This window comes from Perognathus longimembris, chromosome 12, assembly GCF_023159225.1.
Source record: "Perognathus longimembris pacificus isolate PPM17 chromosome 12, ASM2315922v1, whole genome shotgun sequence".
Lineage (NCBI taxonomy): Eukaryota > Metazoa > Chordata > Mammalia > Rodentia > Heteromyidae > Perognathus > Perognathus longimembris.
The window spans coordinates 31,051,488-31,068,808 of NC_063172.1; the positions used below are offsets into that span (position 1 = coordinate 31,051,488).

General features: G+C 38.1%; 1 protein-coding gene across 3 annotated transcripts in view; it reads right to left on the minus strand.

Moving 5' to 3' along the window:
* The window catches only part of Cpq (carboxypeptidase Q), a 314,855-nt gene that overhangs the window by 44,027 nt on the left and 253,507 nt on the right, over window positions 1–17,321 (minus strand). The window contains exon 7 of one of the 3 annotated variants that reach the window (XM_048358928.1): window positions 14,049–14,305. The exons of the other annotated variants lie outside the window; for them this stretch is intronic. Coding sequence (XP_048214885.1) covers window positions 14,298–14,305 — 8 coding nt within the window. The 3' untranslated portion in view covers window positions 14,049–14,297. Of the gene's footprint in view, window positions 1–14,048; window positions 14,306–17,321 lie in introns of those variants that run through there. 3 annotated transcript variants of the gene reach the window in all.

Here is a 17,321-nt window from a genome sequence, read left to right on the forward strand (position 1 = left end):
GCTTGTATTTTTAGGAGAGATGCTAATACACAGAAAGGGCAAATAGAAGCTGTGCAATTTTCTTAATAGCAATGGCTGTCTAGGCATTTTAGAGGGGGTAATATAATTTAAAAGTAGCAATACCACCTATAAAAGTTATCTCAAGCATGGCTTGGATTTCATATTTTATGGCTGAGCTACAGGCAGTCTATTTCTTTCTCCCTGTATATATAGGACAGGGAGAAATTCAAGCTGGTATTTTAAAGTTTACCTATGGCTAAAATTAACCAAGTTAGATAAAAATAATGCTATATACCAGTCTATTATTCTAAAGTAGCTTTAAAAAAATCTAGACCATGGGTTTGAAATGCAAAATTCACCATAAACTAAAAAAGGCCTCAAATGGGAGTGGGTGGTCCTATAGTACCAGAGTTTCTAAATACTCAAGTCTCAATTATTCTCATTTTCACTGTTGAAGCAGGTCAGTTTCAAGTCCTTCACAATTGTATAGCAATTGAAAACTCATAGTGAAAATCATACATGCTGTTTTTTAAAAGCCAGTCTAGGTTATGCAGTCTATAATAAGGTAAGCAATTTGTGTAAAGTTTCTTCTTAGAAAAGCTTCCTTTGGGACGTTAGTGTAGATTATACAGAACCAAGCCTATCTGCTTATGGATGTATCCATCAAGGCCTAGAGCTATTTATAAAATTAAAATTCCACTGATCAAAGATGAAAACACAGTTTTACTGCATTCCCAGCTTAGCAAGTATACAAGTGTACTCAAGATGGATTTATCCATACTGCTTTTATGACACCATTGCTCCTCTACCATGAATAGTTTTAGGGCAAAGAGCAACAGTGAAATATGTCAGAGAAATACTCTTGCTCTTGAAATAGAAGAAGGAAAGAGAGAGAAAGTATTCACTCTGCCATGGTATTCTTTGCTTTTAGTTTCCATTTGGAAATAGCATGTTTAGTAAATGGATATAAAAAGTTCTTTGGTAACAAAAGTATTTTCAATGTTTTTTTAAAAAAATATTTACTTATTTATTGTCAAAGTGATGTACAGAGAGGTTACAGTTTCATATGTAATGCAGTGAGTATATTTCTTGTTCAACTTGTTACTGCCTCCCTTATTTTTCCCCTGCCTCCCTCCGCCTCCTTTCCCTCTCCCGCGGATGAGTTGTACAGTTGGTTTACACCAAATGGTTTTGTTTATTGCTTTTGGTATCGTTTGTCTTTTTATCCTTTGTCTCTTGATTTTGATATAGAGTTTGCTTGTATATCACTGGAAAAACATGACAACTAGAACTATTTCAATTTTAAATACTCTAAATGTAAAACTTCCTTTTCAACAAGTGCTGTACATAGGCACTTTTCAACCAGATACGCATTACAAATATAAAATATTTAATGTGAGAATAACCATTTGTGTTTCTTTTAGTAAGATCTTTTTGAATGAATCTTTTACTACTCATACTGAGAAATCCCAGTTCTTGTCAGTTTTCAGATTTAATGACAGACTTTTGCATTTGTGATGTTAAGAATTTAGGATGAGGTAATGAATGCACAGACTTGTCTAATTTAGCTTTATCTTTAGTCCATAGATTGCATTAGGAATTAATGCAATTCCTAATGTAAAAGCTTTGTGAATTTAAAATTCTGTTTTCAGATTTCTTATTTTAATTCAAGATGTAACACCGATTACCATTAAGACAAAGATTAAAATAAAGGGGAAAGCTCACTCTTCTTTGGGGTGGTGATGGCCAGCTGAGGGGGGACTGCTTTTTAGGTGGCAGAAGAGATGATCTCAGTAGCCACACCTGGGCAGGTGTGCTGGAGGGGGCAGCTGCCTGCTGGAGCCTAGAGCCACAGGGGATCTTTATTCCCTCATTGTTCCACAGTGCAAGGGCATTCCTTCTGTCCTGGGTAATTGCAGCCATTATTATAGGTATTAGACATAGAAAGACTTGGCAGGTCACCTAATTCCCCAGCCCTTCACAGAGTGCCCCTGTTGAATATTCATGAGGCAGTTGTTAGGCAGTCTATTAGCCATCCTGATTATTTACCATGACCTGGGAGAGGGGAGGGGCCAACAACATCAAAAGAGCTTTAAAACATAACCATAAGTGGGGAAAAAATCAATAATGAAGGAATTCCATGTTCTATTTGACTAATGGTCAAATAAGGAGGCTTATTCAAACCTTCCATGGAAACAGGATCCCTCTTCTGGCGGGACAGCTTGAAAGGATGTTGAAGACACCTGGAGGTGGTTGACGTTCCTTTTGAGTAGGCCAATCTCAAGATAGGCTCTGCCCACACCAGAGAGGGGACACACTTCAAGCACCAATATGAAGGATTCTTGATTTAGGTACTATAAATTTAATTCATGGGAAACTGTACAACATAGTATTCTCAAAATTCCTCTGGGCCAGTGTGCGTTTTGAGCCATTATAACCTGGCTGTGAAGCAGAGACTGGACATGGAAGCTAGCCTATTGGTAGATAGGATAATTTAGACACAAATCCAGGTAAATCAACACTCAAGTAGATTCCCATGGGTGAAGCTGTGTGTTTTTTGGTGACTTAGACTGTACGGATTGCAATGCTTGTATTGGCTGTTTTCAACCAAATTCCAGAGTTTAAAGAAACCAGGAAAGGGGCTGGGGATATGGCCTAGTGGCAAGAGCGCTTGCCTCATATACATGAGGCCCTGGGTTCAATTCCCAGCACCACATATACAGAAAATGGCCAGAAGTGGCGCTGTGGCTCAAGCGGCAGAGTGCTAGCCTTGAGCAAAAAAGAAGCCAGGGACAGTGCTCAGACCCTGAGTCCAAGCCCCAGGACTGGCCAAAAAAACAAAACAAAACAAAAAAACAAAAACAAAGAAACCAGGAAAGGAAAACAAGCTACACATTCCAATAGCTAATTTCAGTTCTGACTTGTCTCTCACACTACTTAGGTAACTGTTCCTGGCTAGTCTTCTATTCTATCTCCTCATCTGGAAAATAGTCACTCATGAGGATGTTACAGATAGATAATATAATGTGTCATGTCTTTGTCACATTGTAGGTCTTCAATACATCTTAGCTTCAGTTCCTTCTGAGCATTCTCTAGTTCATCCAAACCCTCATTTCTGAAAGATATTACTTAGCATACAGCAAAAATGCTATTACAGGTAAATTTGTATGGCCCAAAATGCAATCAAAAATTAAAATATTTCTAACTCACTGAACAGTATAGCAAGCTTTTTAAGTGCCAAGCTATTAAAATCACTTCCTTCACATATCCTTGAGTTTAATAGCAAACCAAGGCAACATTTAATGCTGGAGCAGAGACACCTCCATCCATCCTGGTTTTTTTTTTTCCCATTCAAAGGACGCGACAGCCTACAATTTAACAGCTTTCTCTCTTCTGTACAATCCTCAGAGCCCCTGAAGATGTGCCTCTTTCTTTTACAATGTGCCTCTTTTATCCAATGTAATAGTAATTCATTTCGATATTAAGGATAATTAAGCATCATGACATACTTGATATTTAAAGATTAAGGAACATCATTAAACATCATTGATGAAACCACATTGTCAACTGCTTTTCCTCTTAGCCTTTCTTTCAGCCATTAAATAACTCTTCCAGGTAGCAATTCTACTAGAATTTATGTAGCTGCTTATTGTTTATAAGAGATGCTTGCGATATCCAAAAATAGTACTTTCTCTTTGAAATGAAAGAAAAATTCTTATGCACACTTCCTGCATACTCAATATCAAATACTGGAACAAAAATGATGAAAATGTCCAATATTCTGCATACTGTCAAATGTCCCTGATACTAACAGCAATAGAATGAGTGATGAGTACTTGGTCAGGTGACCTGAGGATTCTGGATACTTTTCTGGGGACTAGATAACTCCTGAATAACATGGGTATGAAATGAAAAAAATTGCTCTATGCACTTTTGGAGCTTGAGTGTATCTTTTCTCAGGAAGAGAAACAAAAGAAAAGGCTAGCTCCTGAAAAGTTCCCAGTGACATGCTCTGTCCTACTAAGAATCTGACTTAATCTTCACTGAAGAATATAAAGAAAGGAAATCTGAACTGAATAGTATTCAAAACACAGAAAACAGGTGATCAACAAAAAGATAAAATAGATAAAACATTAATGCAAAAGGGACTTCCCAGAAAGTTTCATGAAGAGCCAGAAAAACATGTGTGCTCATAACTTGTATAGTTTCCCATGCACACATAATAAGAACAACAACAACAATAGAAAAATGAAAGGAATGACTAGCTCCTCTACACAGTACATAAACAAACATGGAGGCAAAAATGAAACTCTTAAGTTCCAGAACAGTTAAACAGCACACACCTTGTAAATGACCCCGAGGGCCTGTGAACCAAGATACCAGGAGCCACAGGCTATGATGTGAATGGCACTTCGTGAGCCTCTGTAATTGTCACCAGATGTGGCCTGCCAAAAGATAGGAAACCCAGCTTCCACTTAACCCAGGCTTCCTGATGATTGACAGGATTAGAGTCTTAGAAAATTGAAGGCTTGATGAATATGGCATCCTGCTTAATTGTGTTAAACTGTTTAGTTCAAATTTTCATAAATAGATTCAATGGTTGAATCAAAATTCAAGGAAAGAACTCAGAGGAACTCAGTGGGAAGGAAATGAAAAGAGAAAAGCAAACGATTACGTTGCCATGGGATGTATAAACTGTAACTCACACGTTTATGTGGTTATATTAGGAGAAATAGAAATCAAATTTGCTCTAAAACCAGATGTTAAAAAATTAAGAAAACATTCCTTTGCCTCCAGGATAGTTTCATCAATTTTCTCTTGTATTTCAGTGATGATGATGAAGCACCTATCTTTGACAATTGGAAATTTATAGCTGACCTTGACTCGAATAAATATGAATGTTTAATAAAAAAAGGTTTGTGGTTTTTCATCTCTTGTTATTGAAGAGCTTCTCTCTCTCCTTTCTTCCTTTCCCTTTTCTTTTCCCTTCCCTTCCCTTTCTTGTTCTTCCTTTCCATTTATTTATTTATTTATTGTTATTTTTTGCCAGTACTGTCACTTGGCCTCATGCTCTTGCTTAGCTCTTTGCCAGCAGAGAACATCCTGTTAGCCCTAGCCCATGATTAAGGACTAGATGTTGCCCGTGAGAGTCAGAGTGTCAGTCCCTGTCCTTGGCCACAAGTTTTTAACATTCACAAATAGAATAGCCCCACTAACTCTTAATAAGTCATAATCAATTAGCTTTGGTTGAATAGGAAGTATAAAGAGACTGCAAGATCCCCAGTGACATCCTTTGCCATGGCAGACCTAGTAGTCTTTGCTTCCTTCTCTGAAGTGTTGCACTATGTTATGGCAACATGAATGAGTCAGAGTGCCTTCCTGGGAGGCCATGGAACCTGGAGAGTAGCCAAAAACAGCTCAGCAGTCTGTTTACAAACCCAGTATCACTCAAATAAATGAATAGATAACAAAAAGAAGAAATGCTTCCTAGAAGAGACAAGCCTATACTCAGTCATCCTCTTTATTAGATCTAAATACATCCCAACATGTTAATTGCAAAGCCTTAACAATAGTATTATTTATTTATTTTATTTATTTATTTGTGTTGGTTCTGGGGCTTGAACTCAGGACCTGGCCACTGTCTCTTAGCCTTTTCAGTTTATGACTTGTGACCTACTACTTGAGCCATAGTTCCACTTCAGCTTTTTAGTAGTTAATTGGAGATAAAAGTCTCACGAGATGTTCCTTCCTGGGCTGGCTTTGAATCATGGTTCTCAGATATCAGCCTTCTAGGTAGCTAGGATTACAGGCATGAGCCACCAGTACCAGATCAATAGTCTTTTAAACATAAAACTATCCACAAACCTAGAAAGACACTTACTGAATGTCAACCATGTAGAGAATAATTGAGTTTCAAATACATTCTCATTTAGCAAATATATTCAATTTTTGAATATTACTGCCCTCATGTTACAGATCAGGGAATGGAAACTCTAAGAAGTTGAATAACTTGTTAAAAACACATTGCTGGGGCTGGGGATATAGCCTAGTGGCAAGAGTGCCTGCCTCGGATACACGAGGCCCTAGGTTCGATTCCCCAGCACCACATATACAGAAAACGGCCAGAAGGGGCGCTGTGGCTCAAGTGGCAGAGTGCTAGCCTTGAGCAGGAAGAAGCCAGGGACAGTGCTCAGGCCCTGAGTCCAAGGCCCAGGACTGGCCAAAAAAAACAAAAAAAAAACACATTGCTAAAAAGTGAAGAATCCTGTTCTTCATGATTCTTGCTGGCTCTGCAAGGTGAGTGCTGCTTTTAGAACAACTCAAATGCTGAAGGTTATTTAGTTTTTTTGGTTTTAAGATGCTATAAAAGGGGTTTCCATTCCAGGAGTCATGTTAGAAGTACAATACATCTTGATCAGCATCATTTCTTACATTCTTCTCTTCCATCTTTCCTGTATCCCATCACTATCCTCAAGTTACTTAGTTCAACCTTTTTTGCGCTGGCCCTGGGGCTTGAACTCAGGGCCTGGGCACTGTCCTTGAGTTTTTTGCTCAAGGTTAGCACCCTACCCCTGGAGCCAGAGTTTCATTTCTAACTCTCTGGGTGATTAATTGGAGTTAAGAGCCTCATAGACTTTTCTGCCTGGGCTGGCTTTGAACCTTGGTTCTCAAATCTTGGCCTTCTGAGTAGCTAGGATTACAGGCATGAGCCACTCGTGCCTGGAACATAGATTGATTTTTATATAATGTGCACTGAATAGAATTACTATATTTGCTCACCTTTCCTCCCTCCATTTGTGTGGCCCCTCTTCATCCTTCCGCCCAGATTATATTTCAGCTTCACAGTATTCATCTTGTTAAAGGGTTCATTAGTTGTTCAGAAGAGCTACATCACTAGATTTCCTTTTAAGTATATCATCCTTTAGTCAATTTGTGTGTGTGTGTGTGTGTGTGTGTGTCTGTGTGTGTGTGTGCATAAAACCAGGAATATATTATTATGCATGTTGCATTTTAGATCTAACTTCTTGTGGCTGTTCTACCTCAGGGCCTTATGCTCAGAGAACAGATACAGTAGAGTAGCTGTAGAAAGACCTCCATAAATAGCTGCTCTAGGTTTTTCACGTATGTGGATAAGTAGAGAATACCAGATATTAGGATGGTAGGCTGCTGGGAATGAGGCAGGAATGGATCCAACTCATGAGGGTCTCAGGTAATGTGAACCAGAAGGGCTAAGGGTTGTTTAGGCTCAGAGGAATTATCTTTCATAGGTCATGAAGAATGGGGAGACTGGGTGTTAACTTTAGGGCACTGTTTTATTGCTTCTTGTCTGACAATAGATCCTAGGACAGCAGAGATTTTATGTATTTCATATATTTAACTAAGGTCTCAATAGTGACAAAAAGGTAGTTATTGTATTCATCTGCACAGGACTTATTCCCTCAGTTTAAGGACATTCCCTGACCCCAAGGATGGTGAGAGCAGCCAGACTAGATTATGGTGATTTACCCAGCTGGGTTGAATAGGATGAACTACTTGGTTCTTCTTTGCTATATAGATATGCCCTGTGCTGCCCAAGGTCACAGTGTTGGCTAAGACAGAAGCTAGCCCCAGAGGATGAAAATATCATGAAAAACAAAATAGGAACGAGAGAGAGAATAAGAGCAAGAGAATGAGAGGATAAGAGAGAGAACTAGAGAGAGAAGGAGACAGGAGAGAGAGAGAGAGAGAGAGAGAGAGAGAGAGAGAGAGAGAGAGAGAGAGAGAGAGAGAGAGAGAGAGAGGAGAGAATCTCAAATAACATTCAAGGGCCAGTGTTTATAGAGCCAGATCTCACTCTACCCCTTTGGTGGCTTGCTTAAATTTGTCTTTATTTGAATTAAAAAAAATTTGTTGTCACTGAGATTTGAACTCAGAGTCTCAAGCTTATTAGGCAGGGGCTCTACCACTTAAGTTATGCACTCAGCCTATTTTGGGTTAATTTTTTCAGGTACAATTCCATGATTTTTCCCAAGCTTGCCTCAGACTGTGACCACAAGTATACAACACTATGTCCAATTTATTAAGATGGGACCTTGCTAGTTATTTTCCTGGGCTGACCTTGAACCATGCTTCTCTCAATCTCTGCCTTTTAAGTAGCCGAGATTACAGGCGTATGCCACTGCCCCCAGTCTAAACTATCCATTTTTATATCAGATCATTTGAATTGAATTTCTGTCAATACTGAAGAAGTGTAGACTAAGAAACAATTTTTTAATAAGTAAAATAACAACAGTGGCTCATTCTGTGATAATTTTTTTCTTTATTGTCAAAGTGTGATACAGATCTGTGATAATTTTGTGTATTTTGCAGCATCTATCCTTTGTAAAAATTATATAATCTCATGAAGTTATTTTATTACAACTTTTTTTTAAGGTATTGAGGTTGCAAGTGTTTAAATTCCTTTAGTAAGGTCACAAGCTAGTGAGGAGTAGAGTAAGATTCTGAACCCATTTCCTTAATGTTCAAAATATATTTTGCCTGGGAACTTCTAAAAATAGACTTGTGAGATGAACAGATTTCCATAAGTGGTGGTACCTGGATGTATGCAACTGTTAAGGCCCTAAACTGGACCAATTAAATTGGAATTGTTGGGAGTGGTGTCCCAGCATGATACATTAAAAAAAATTTCCCTGAGGCCTTTGAACCAAAAATAAGAATCACAAATATAGGCAAACTTATTTCTTGGGTTTAAATGGACATTGAATGGGGTTGAACTAGCATAAAATGAAAAATGAGCTAATGGTGCTGTCTTGTGACTACAATCATCAGGCACTTCAGATAAAGTTTTCTGAGGGGAGGGAGACTGGAATCCTCAACCTATCTGGACAATGGCTCTATTTTTTTGTAGTTCATTTCTCAGTGCAGTGCTAAAAGCATTAAAATGATATGTATTAATTAAATCTGTAAATATGATATTAGCAATGATTAACTTTCTGTAAAATGTAGAATTTTTTAGTTTAGTAAACATTTTCCCAACAGCTTGATAGTTTTTTTTATACTAATGAAGTTTATGCCCTATTTCTAGGAGTGTGTTCTCTTATCTGTAAGTGAAGGAAGGAAGTAAGGAAGGAAAGAAAGAGGGAAGGAAAATGAATGAAAGGAAGGAGGGACTAAGAAAACTCCAGGCACTCATATCTAGTCTTACTATAGGAATAGTTCTCTGAAGCACATCTGAAAAGATCCATAACAACAGAATTTACAGAGTCCAGTTGTATTTGGCTTATACATTCTAGAGTGGAAGGACAATTAAGAGAGCAAATGTCATATTAGAAAATAAAATTTAGTTATAATCAATTATGTAATCGCATATTTCCTTCTAAAAATGGGCTCAGAGGGAGATTTAGTTTACTATGTTTGAAATTCCCATGAGGGGAATCTATAAGAATATCACACTAAGTGGTCATGTTTGAACTTTAATACTGACCAGAGGGAAGATCTTAAATTACCCAAATTAGAGAGTCTATTATATATAATTGAGATATAACCCATTTCTATACTAAAAACTGTCTATTCAATATGAACTCAATTTGGTCAAAATCTCTTTCATCATCACATTTTCCTAATTCTACAATTATTAAAGTAATGAAATTGATAAGCATATTTGAGCAAAACTCTTATAAGAAGTTTATCCAATGCCATAGGGGCCACAATTTATTTGACCCAAGACTGAACAAAAATATCATGTCCAATGGATCAGACATTATTTGTTTGCATCTGAGAATTTCAAAGTAGCCACTGCTGAATCACAGGGTGATAACTAAACTGCATCTTTCCAAGTGGAAGGCTTAATGTGTCAAAACCTCTGATAGAAAAGGACAAACAAGATACCAATTTACCAAAAAAATTACCAGAAGACTTGTGATACATTATGAGGTATATGGATCTATGTAGTTGCATCTAGTCTTCAGGTGCTAAACAGAGCCATCCCAGTAGTGACATTCGGCTTAACATGTCTCACTTCTGTTCAAAGCCTTCAGAAGTCTTTGATTGTCTTTAGTCTTCAGAATAGCATTCATATCCTTGCCGGGCCCTTATGCAACCTTTAAGTTTTATCTTTGAATCCATCTCTATATAAATCTGAACTCTGGTAAAACCAGACCACCTAAGATTTCAAAAACCATTGGATGTTCTTAATTACAGAACTCTGCTTAGTCCCATCTTTTAACATGAAATGCCATTTCCTTTCTTTCCAAAAGAATTCAATTCTTTCCTTAAAATTAGGTGAAATGCCACCTCTTTTGTGGTGCCTCAGCAGATTAATGGCTGTCTTGCATCATCTATTACACTTTGGCCTTCTTGTGTTGAAATCATGCATTAGCTCCTTAAGGTCAGGGGCTGAATCTTATATATCTCTTATTTCTGACTTCTCCACTTAATATCTATGTGGCTTTGGACAAAGGAAACTCTCTGAATCTCATAGATGCATCTGAAAATGGATTGTAGGATAATTCTTTCCACTTCAAAAGTTCTTAGGAAATTATATGACATATTTAGGGTATAATAGACTCTCTCTCTTTCCTGGCTCAAAGTGACAGAGTGCTAGCCTTCAGTAGAAAATCTCAGGGACAGAGCCTAGATCCTGAGTTCAAGCTCATGTGTGTATGTGTGTAAAGGAATCAGCAAAGAAAAAGTGACAGAATTAAAAGGTATCATTTAGAACACACCACAATGAAATAGTGGATTTAAAAGATAGACATTTCACTTAATGGGAATGAAGAAAAACATACATATTCTTACCTCTCCCCACCCCATTCTATCATTCAAAATCAGACTTGAAACAGATCAAGCCACTAATTTAGCTACCAATTCCTAGGAAACACAGGAGACAGAGGAATGTGGTCAGTATTGCCTTGCGGAAGGAATCAAATCAAGTTACTAGGTTTCTGTTAGAGCTGAATGGGATGAAACAAAGATGAAGGTAGAATATATTGTTTTGTTTTGTTTTGTTTTTGTTGCCAGTCCTGGGGCGTGGACTCAGGGCCTGAGCACTGTCCCTGGCTTCTTTTTGCTCAAGGCTAGCACTCTACCTCTTGAGCCACAGTGCCACTTCCGGCTTTTTTCTATATATGTGGTGCTGAGGAATCGAACCCAGGGATTCATATATGCAAGGCGAGGAGAGTACTTTACCACTAGACCATATTCCCAGCCCCTGAAGGTAGAATATATTGGTTATTAAAAATTTAAGCCTTGTGCTGGTGGCTTATGCCTGTAATCTTAGCTACTCAGGAGGCTGAGATCTGGGATCACAGTTCAAAGTGAGCCCTGGCAGGAAAGCCCATGGCTCTTATCTCTAACCATCAGAAAACCGGAAGTGGAATTGTGGCTTAAAGTGACAGAGTGCTAGCCTTCAGCAAAAGAGCTCAGGGATAGAGCCCAGGTGCTGAGTTCAAGCCCCATGACAAACAAAAGAAAGAAAGAAAGAAAGAAAGAAAGAAAGAAAGAAAGAAAGAAGAAAGAAAGAAAGAAAGAAAGAAAGAAAGAAAGAAAGAAAGGAAGGAAGGAAGGAAGGAAGGAAGGAAGGAAGGAAGGAAGGAAGGAAGGAAGGAAGGAAGGAAGGAAGGAAGGAAGGAAGGAAGGAAGGAAGGAAGGAAGAAGGAAGGAAGGAAGGAAGGAAGAGAACTTTAAGAGATGTGTGAGCCTAGGCCTTATTGAAATCTATGTTTAAACCAGAAAACCATCTTTAAAAAAAACTGTGAAGTAACTAATTGGAACATCTGGAAACTATATGTTTGCTATATTAACAAATTATCATAAAATATTTTAGGTAGAATAACTGCATATTGTTACAGATAGGTACATAAAATGAATATTACTATTGGAAACCGTGTATACTGGTATTGGAACTAGGAAATTGAAAGAGAATACCAAATTTGAGAGACACAGGGTAAAAAAAGACAAACAACTACAAAAGCAATACTTGCAAAACTGTTTGGTGTAAGTGAACTGAACACCTCGGGGGGGGAAAGGGTAAGGGGGAGGGGGAAGGGGGTATGAGGGACAAGGTAACAAACAGTACAAGAAATGTATCCAATGCCTAATGTATGAAACGGTAACCTCTCTGTACATCAGTTTGATAATAAAAATTTGAAAAAAAATAAAAGAAAAAAATAGGAAAAACAAAAATAAATAAATAAAAAAATGAATATTACCTTACAGACATAGAGATTAAAACACTTGCAGATTAACAGATCCAATTCCAAATAATCTGGATGTAGGAGAATAATTAGGGCCAGATGAACTAAGACTGTTCATGAGCAAACCCTGTTAAGAGCCTAATGGCACAGGTAGGTTCATTATTCGGTCCTTGCCACTTCCATAATGTTTAAAAATTTCTGAAATGATAAAACATTTAGTAGAATCATGCTGAAATTCTTGGGCTAACCATATGCCGTGTGGTACTTTCTTTCTGAAGTTGCTGGAGATTAGCTGCAGGGAGCCCCCGCTTCCAACAGGCTAGCCAATCCATCACGAGGGAGTGGCCGTAGAGTCCAGTGTGGTAGTCCATCTCCTCCCACTGTCCCCTCTCCCATGCAAATGCCACAAATGCAGAGGTCTGGTCAATTATTTTCATGCTCTGTTCTCAGAGCTGACCCAGTATCTGGTTTATGTTAGGTACTCAAGACATGCTTGTTGATTGAAGGGAAGTTCTCTGGCTATTTAAATGAGAGCTCAAGGACTTCACAGGGCTCTGCATGTACCTTTTTCATGCGCTCAGTGGGGTGAGGCCTCCTCACTATGGAGCATCTATCTCCTCAAAGTACACTGCACAGAAAGTTCTCATTATAAGAGAGGTATATTTTAATTAGGGACACCAGGAGACATAGAATTGCACTATTCTATCTGGTGATGAGAAAACATGTGCGCAGGGTCCAATGACTGAATCATTCACTTAGTTTGCATAAGCATGTCTACGGGTGCCCTCATTGTCTGTTTTCTTGGAACATTTTAGAAGAAAGGCTTTGGGAAATGTCAAAATGGAAAGTTTTAATTAGGTTCTGCTTAATATCATATGAAGTATTGGATATAAATAAGCAAGATGTAAAATATGTTAAACCCTGAGTAAACTGCATATTTGGTACTTCAACATGAAGACTGGACTATGACAGAAAGGATGGAAGAAATCGAATATGATTTTTAAAACAATCCAATATGTAGGGAAAGAGGACATCTCAATGAAGAATTCTATTTCTACGGTCATCATAACTTAGAGCTAGGTGATGTGCCATAGTGAATAGAAGTGTCACTCTTCCTGCAACCCTCAGCCCTACTCACTCAGCATCTGACTCATGGATACTTTGTGGAGAGTCAGACACTTCTTTTCAGACACTAGGAATTCCGAAGAATTCACAACTGTCACAATGATAAGAGCCAGGTACGACCTACAAGTGGAAGAAAGCCAAAGGTGCTATGGGAACACATTCAAGGACTGCTGTCCTGGGATTCAAGAAATTAGATGGGGCTTCTAAAGGGAAGAACCATGTGGAATTTCTGGTGAAAAAAGGGAGACTAGTGCAGGTCCAGTGGCAAACAAGTGTAAGAACAAAGGATATATTAGGAATTTCAGTCAGAAGATGTGATTGGGAGATGCACAGGAAAGCATTGGGTGGCCACAAAGGAGAAACTGGTGCCCCATACAGAGAGTAGAACAGAAAGGCCTGGCGCATTCTGTGCTAACTAGACCTGTTTGTAATGTGCAACACTCTGGATACAAGGGAAGAATTTCAAGCAAGGAAGGGAAATGATCAGATACTGTAGTTACTTTTAATTATTGAGCCAATGGATAAGACTTTCTCATACTTGAGAAAGCTATAATTTCAGTGGAGAATAGGTTCCCTCATATGCACAGGGTGCAGAATTTGATCAACAAAAGTTAATCTTGATAGCTCTACTCTATTAATACAGCACGACTCAGTCACAAACAGGTTACAATGCTGGTCAATAAGATTGAGGTGGAAATTAATTTTAGAGCTTCTGGAAAGAATTCCTTGCTCTAAGAAAGGGTTGTGAATTACAGACTTTTCTCTCTTCTACTATTGTGCAGTATATGGGGAAATGTGCTGTTGGGAACAACTGCAGCCATTTTGGGACCATGAGGGGACAAGCCTGAAGACAAAAGTCAACATGCCAAGGATAGAAACGTGAAAGACATAAAGGATCAAGATCTCTGATGAGGTTGAAGACCTAAATTAAGCCCTCTGCAGGGCTGAGGAACCCTTAGAGTGGTAGGGCGCTTGCTTGGCACATGCAAGTCCCTGGATTTAATTGTCTGTAGTATAAAAAAACCAACAAAACAAAGCAAAAGCCACAGTCTGTAATCACTCATGTCAAAACCCTTTCAAATAGAATTCAAATAGAAATTTCAAATTCAAATATTATTTTTAAAAAATCCTCATACTACCATCTGGAGATGGGTATTTGTTCAGTTTTTACTTTACAGACCAAAGCATCCCAATTGGCACATTGATTTTCAATTTAGAATTAAATGGAAGGGACAAGGAATGCAGGTTGGCATGTTAGTAGGAGGCTGTCATAGGAACTGGTGTATTGTGATGAGATGAGCTCTGTGGGTGGAAAGGAGGGAGAGGATTTAAGAAAGAGAGGAAATTTAAAGTAAACAGGACTTGGAGAACATTTGGTTGCATGTCCTGGATCGTCTTGAGGTTTTTTCATCTCAGTAGCAGGCAATGAGGAAGAGGAACAGAGGCAGAGGAGAAACACATGAGGATGCTATTGTGGAAATTAGGACGCGTGGGTTGCAATATGGGCTTTTTAGAGGCAGTAACTAAGGTCCCCCTCCCTGGGCTGTGGAGTCTGCAAGGATACAGCTCTTGTTTTCCTCACGACTACTCCCCACTCAGTACCATGGAGTCAATGACAAGAAAAGCTGCTTGGTTATCAAAGAGTCAAGTCTTAGAAAAAGTCCATCATATGTACAGGAAGTTGTGAAACACAACACACACAGTCAAGGCCTCTAGTCATTGTTCCTCTCACTCCACCCCCAGCACATTATCTATCACAAATTAACAGACTAGAAAAAAGAAAGGTTGATTTAGATTCTAAAACCAAAGAGAATATTCTTCTTGTTAGATATGGAGTAAGAGAAGACTTCATTCTCTTAGGTCTCATGAAGAGGGTATTTAATTTTCTGTTAGTGTGGATTTTGTGGGAGATATTCTAGAGAAAGATGTTCAAGAAGGATATGGCTAGGGAAATCTGTAAACCACCTATTATGCTGCAGTATACAGAATGAAACAGAATCCTCTAACCCTTTATCCCTGACTGAGCTCATAGTTAGCCAGAATCAGGCAAAACTTAAAGGGTTTAAAGTCTCTCTATCTGGAGTAAGTAGAGACTAACTTGAACTCTGAGATTACTTTAGGTTATTCATATATTGTCCTTGAATGAATCAGGAACCAGGGCTTGGAATATGGCTTAGTGGTAGAGTGCTTTCCTTGCACTCATGAAACTCTGGGTTCAATTCCTCAGCACCACAGAAAAAGCGGGAAGTGGTTCTGTGGATCAAGAGGTAGAGTGCTGGCCTTGAGAAAGCAGCAGCCAGGGACAGTGCTTAGGCCCTGAGTCCAAGCCCCAGGACTGGCAAAAAAAAAGGAATCAGCTTTTCATTATTGTGTGTAGGAACATCATCAAATTACTAGGGGATATTTGCTTTATTATCTCCTTCCTTGTGGCTTTAAGAGAAATTACCCTAATTGCTCCAGATTTCCTAATGTAAACCATCCTTTCAATATTTAAAAAATGTTATGAGTCTTTTTTTTAGCATCTTTCATTCTCTCTCCACTCAATCTAAGAGATTAAAAACCTGTCAAGAAAACAATTATTTTCCAGTGTTTTTATTAAATCAGAATTGCAAGATTTAGGTATTTCTCTAGACTAAACTTAAAAGCTAAGGAAGAGGTGAAGAAGTAGAAATCACTGACCTTAAACTCAAGTATTGATAACTGAATATAGAAGGCAGTATGCACATTAAGCTTCTAGCCACTTAAGGACAATGGCATATGTGGAATTGAAGTGCCTGAATCCGGAATAAAGATAAAAAGTACTTTGGAAATTCAGAAAAGCAATGGAGGGCCACGGATTGAAAAAGAATCATGAACACTAGTGATTGGAGAGTGTACTTAAGAAGCATACAGATTTCAAGAGATGAGCAGGGATATGGAAGGGAGGAAGAAATGCAAGGAAGCTGTTGGTCAGGATCTAGAACACAAGGCTTACATGGAAATTACATTTGAGATGCTTGTTTGTTAAAAACCTGTTACCCCACCCCAAAGCCTCATATTCATGTTGATATCCTATTGGATACCTGTCCTTTGGGATTTCATTTAGACCTATGAAGTATATCATTTCACCTCTCTCTAAAATGATCCTTTCATAAATTTACCTATTTATCTTCTGTAAATAGTGAAAAATCATATTGGATTTTAACTCTCTCTGTGTTCTCAGCTACTATGTTGGTTTTCAGCATATGTGGAAAATTAAAAAAAACAAGGGCTCAGGTCACTTCAGATTACAGAAAATTAGTAAGCTTAGACCATGTAAGGGACTCAATAAATGTTTATTGAATCACTGGGAGACAAGGAGAAGTAAAAAGATATTAATTGTGGAAAAATTTTTCATTAATATTTCTAAAGTTGGGTAAGCCATCATTTAAAATATAATATATAATATTTTAAATCTTCTTGCCTGAGAAATACAAAATATGTAACTGGAATAATTTTAATGTTATTTTTCAGATCAGTTATGATTCTTTTTTGTGCCTAAAGTTTTCACTGGATAACAAACATTGTCACGTGAGTAGATCCCATTGTTTCTTCCAGGAATAGACCAAAGGTTTGATATCTTTTGAAGTATCAGAAGATAGCCCAACAGTAATAAGGGAATGGTTGCAATAGTTTGGTTCATTCTTCAAACACTCTAAAGGAAATAAAAAGGAATTCTAGGAAACATTTACAGTCATTTAAAGGAACTATTCACTTTGTGGAAATCTGGCTGGTTGGCAGAATGAAGATAGGAGTGGAACAAAGAGTGTAAGAAGAAATAAGTGATTCCTTGCAATAACAAACCCCTTTCTCCCAGAGGCAAATTACTTCTGAGTAGGAATGAACTGAAATCCTCTGCATAAGCAAGAACTGAGTTAAAATAAACATTTTTTTTTTTTTTTTTTGCGCAAGTCTAGCAATCTACTACTTGAGCCACAGCACCACTTCTGGCTTTTTCTATATATGTGGTGCTGAGGAATCAAACCCAGGGCTTCATGTATTTGA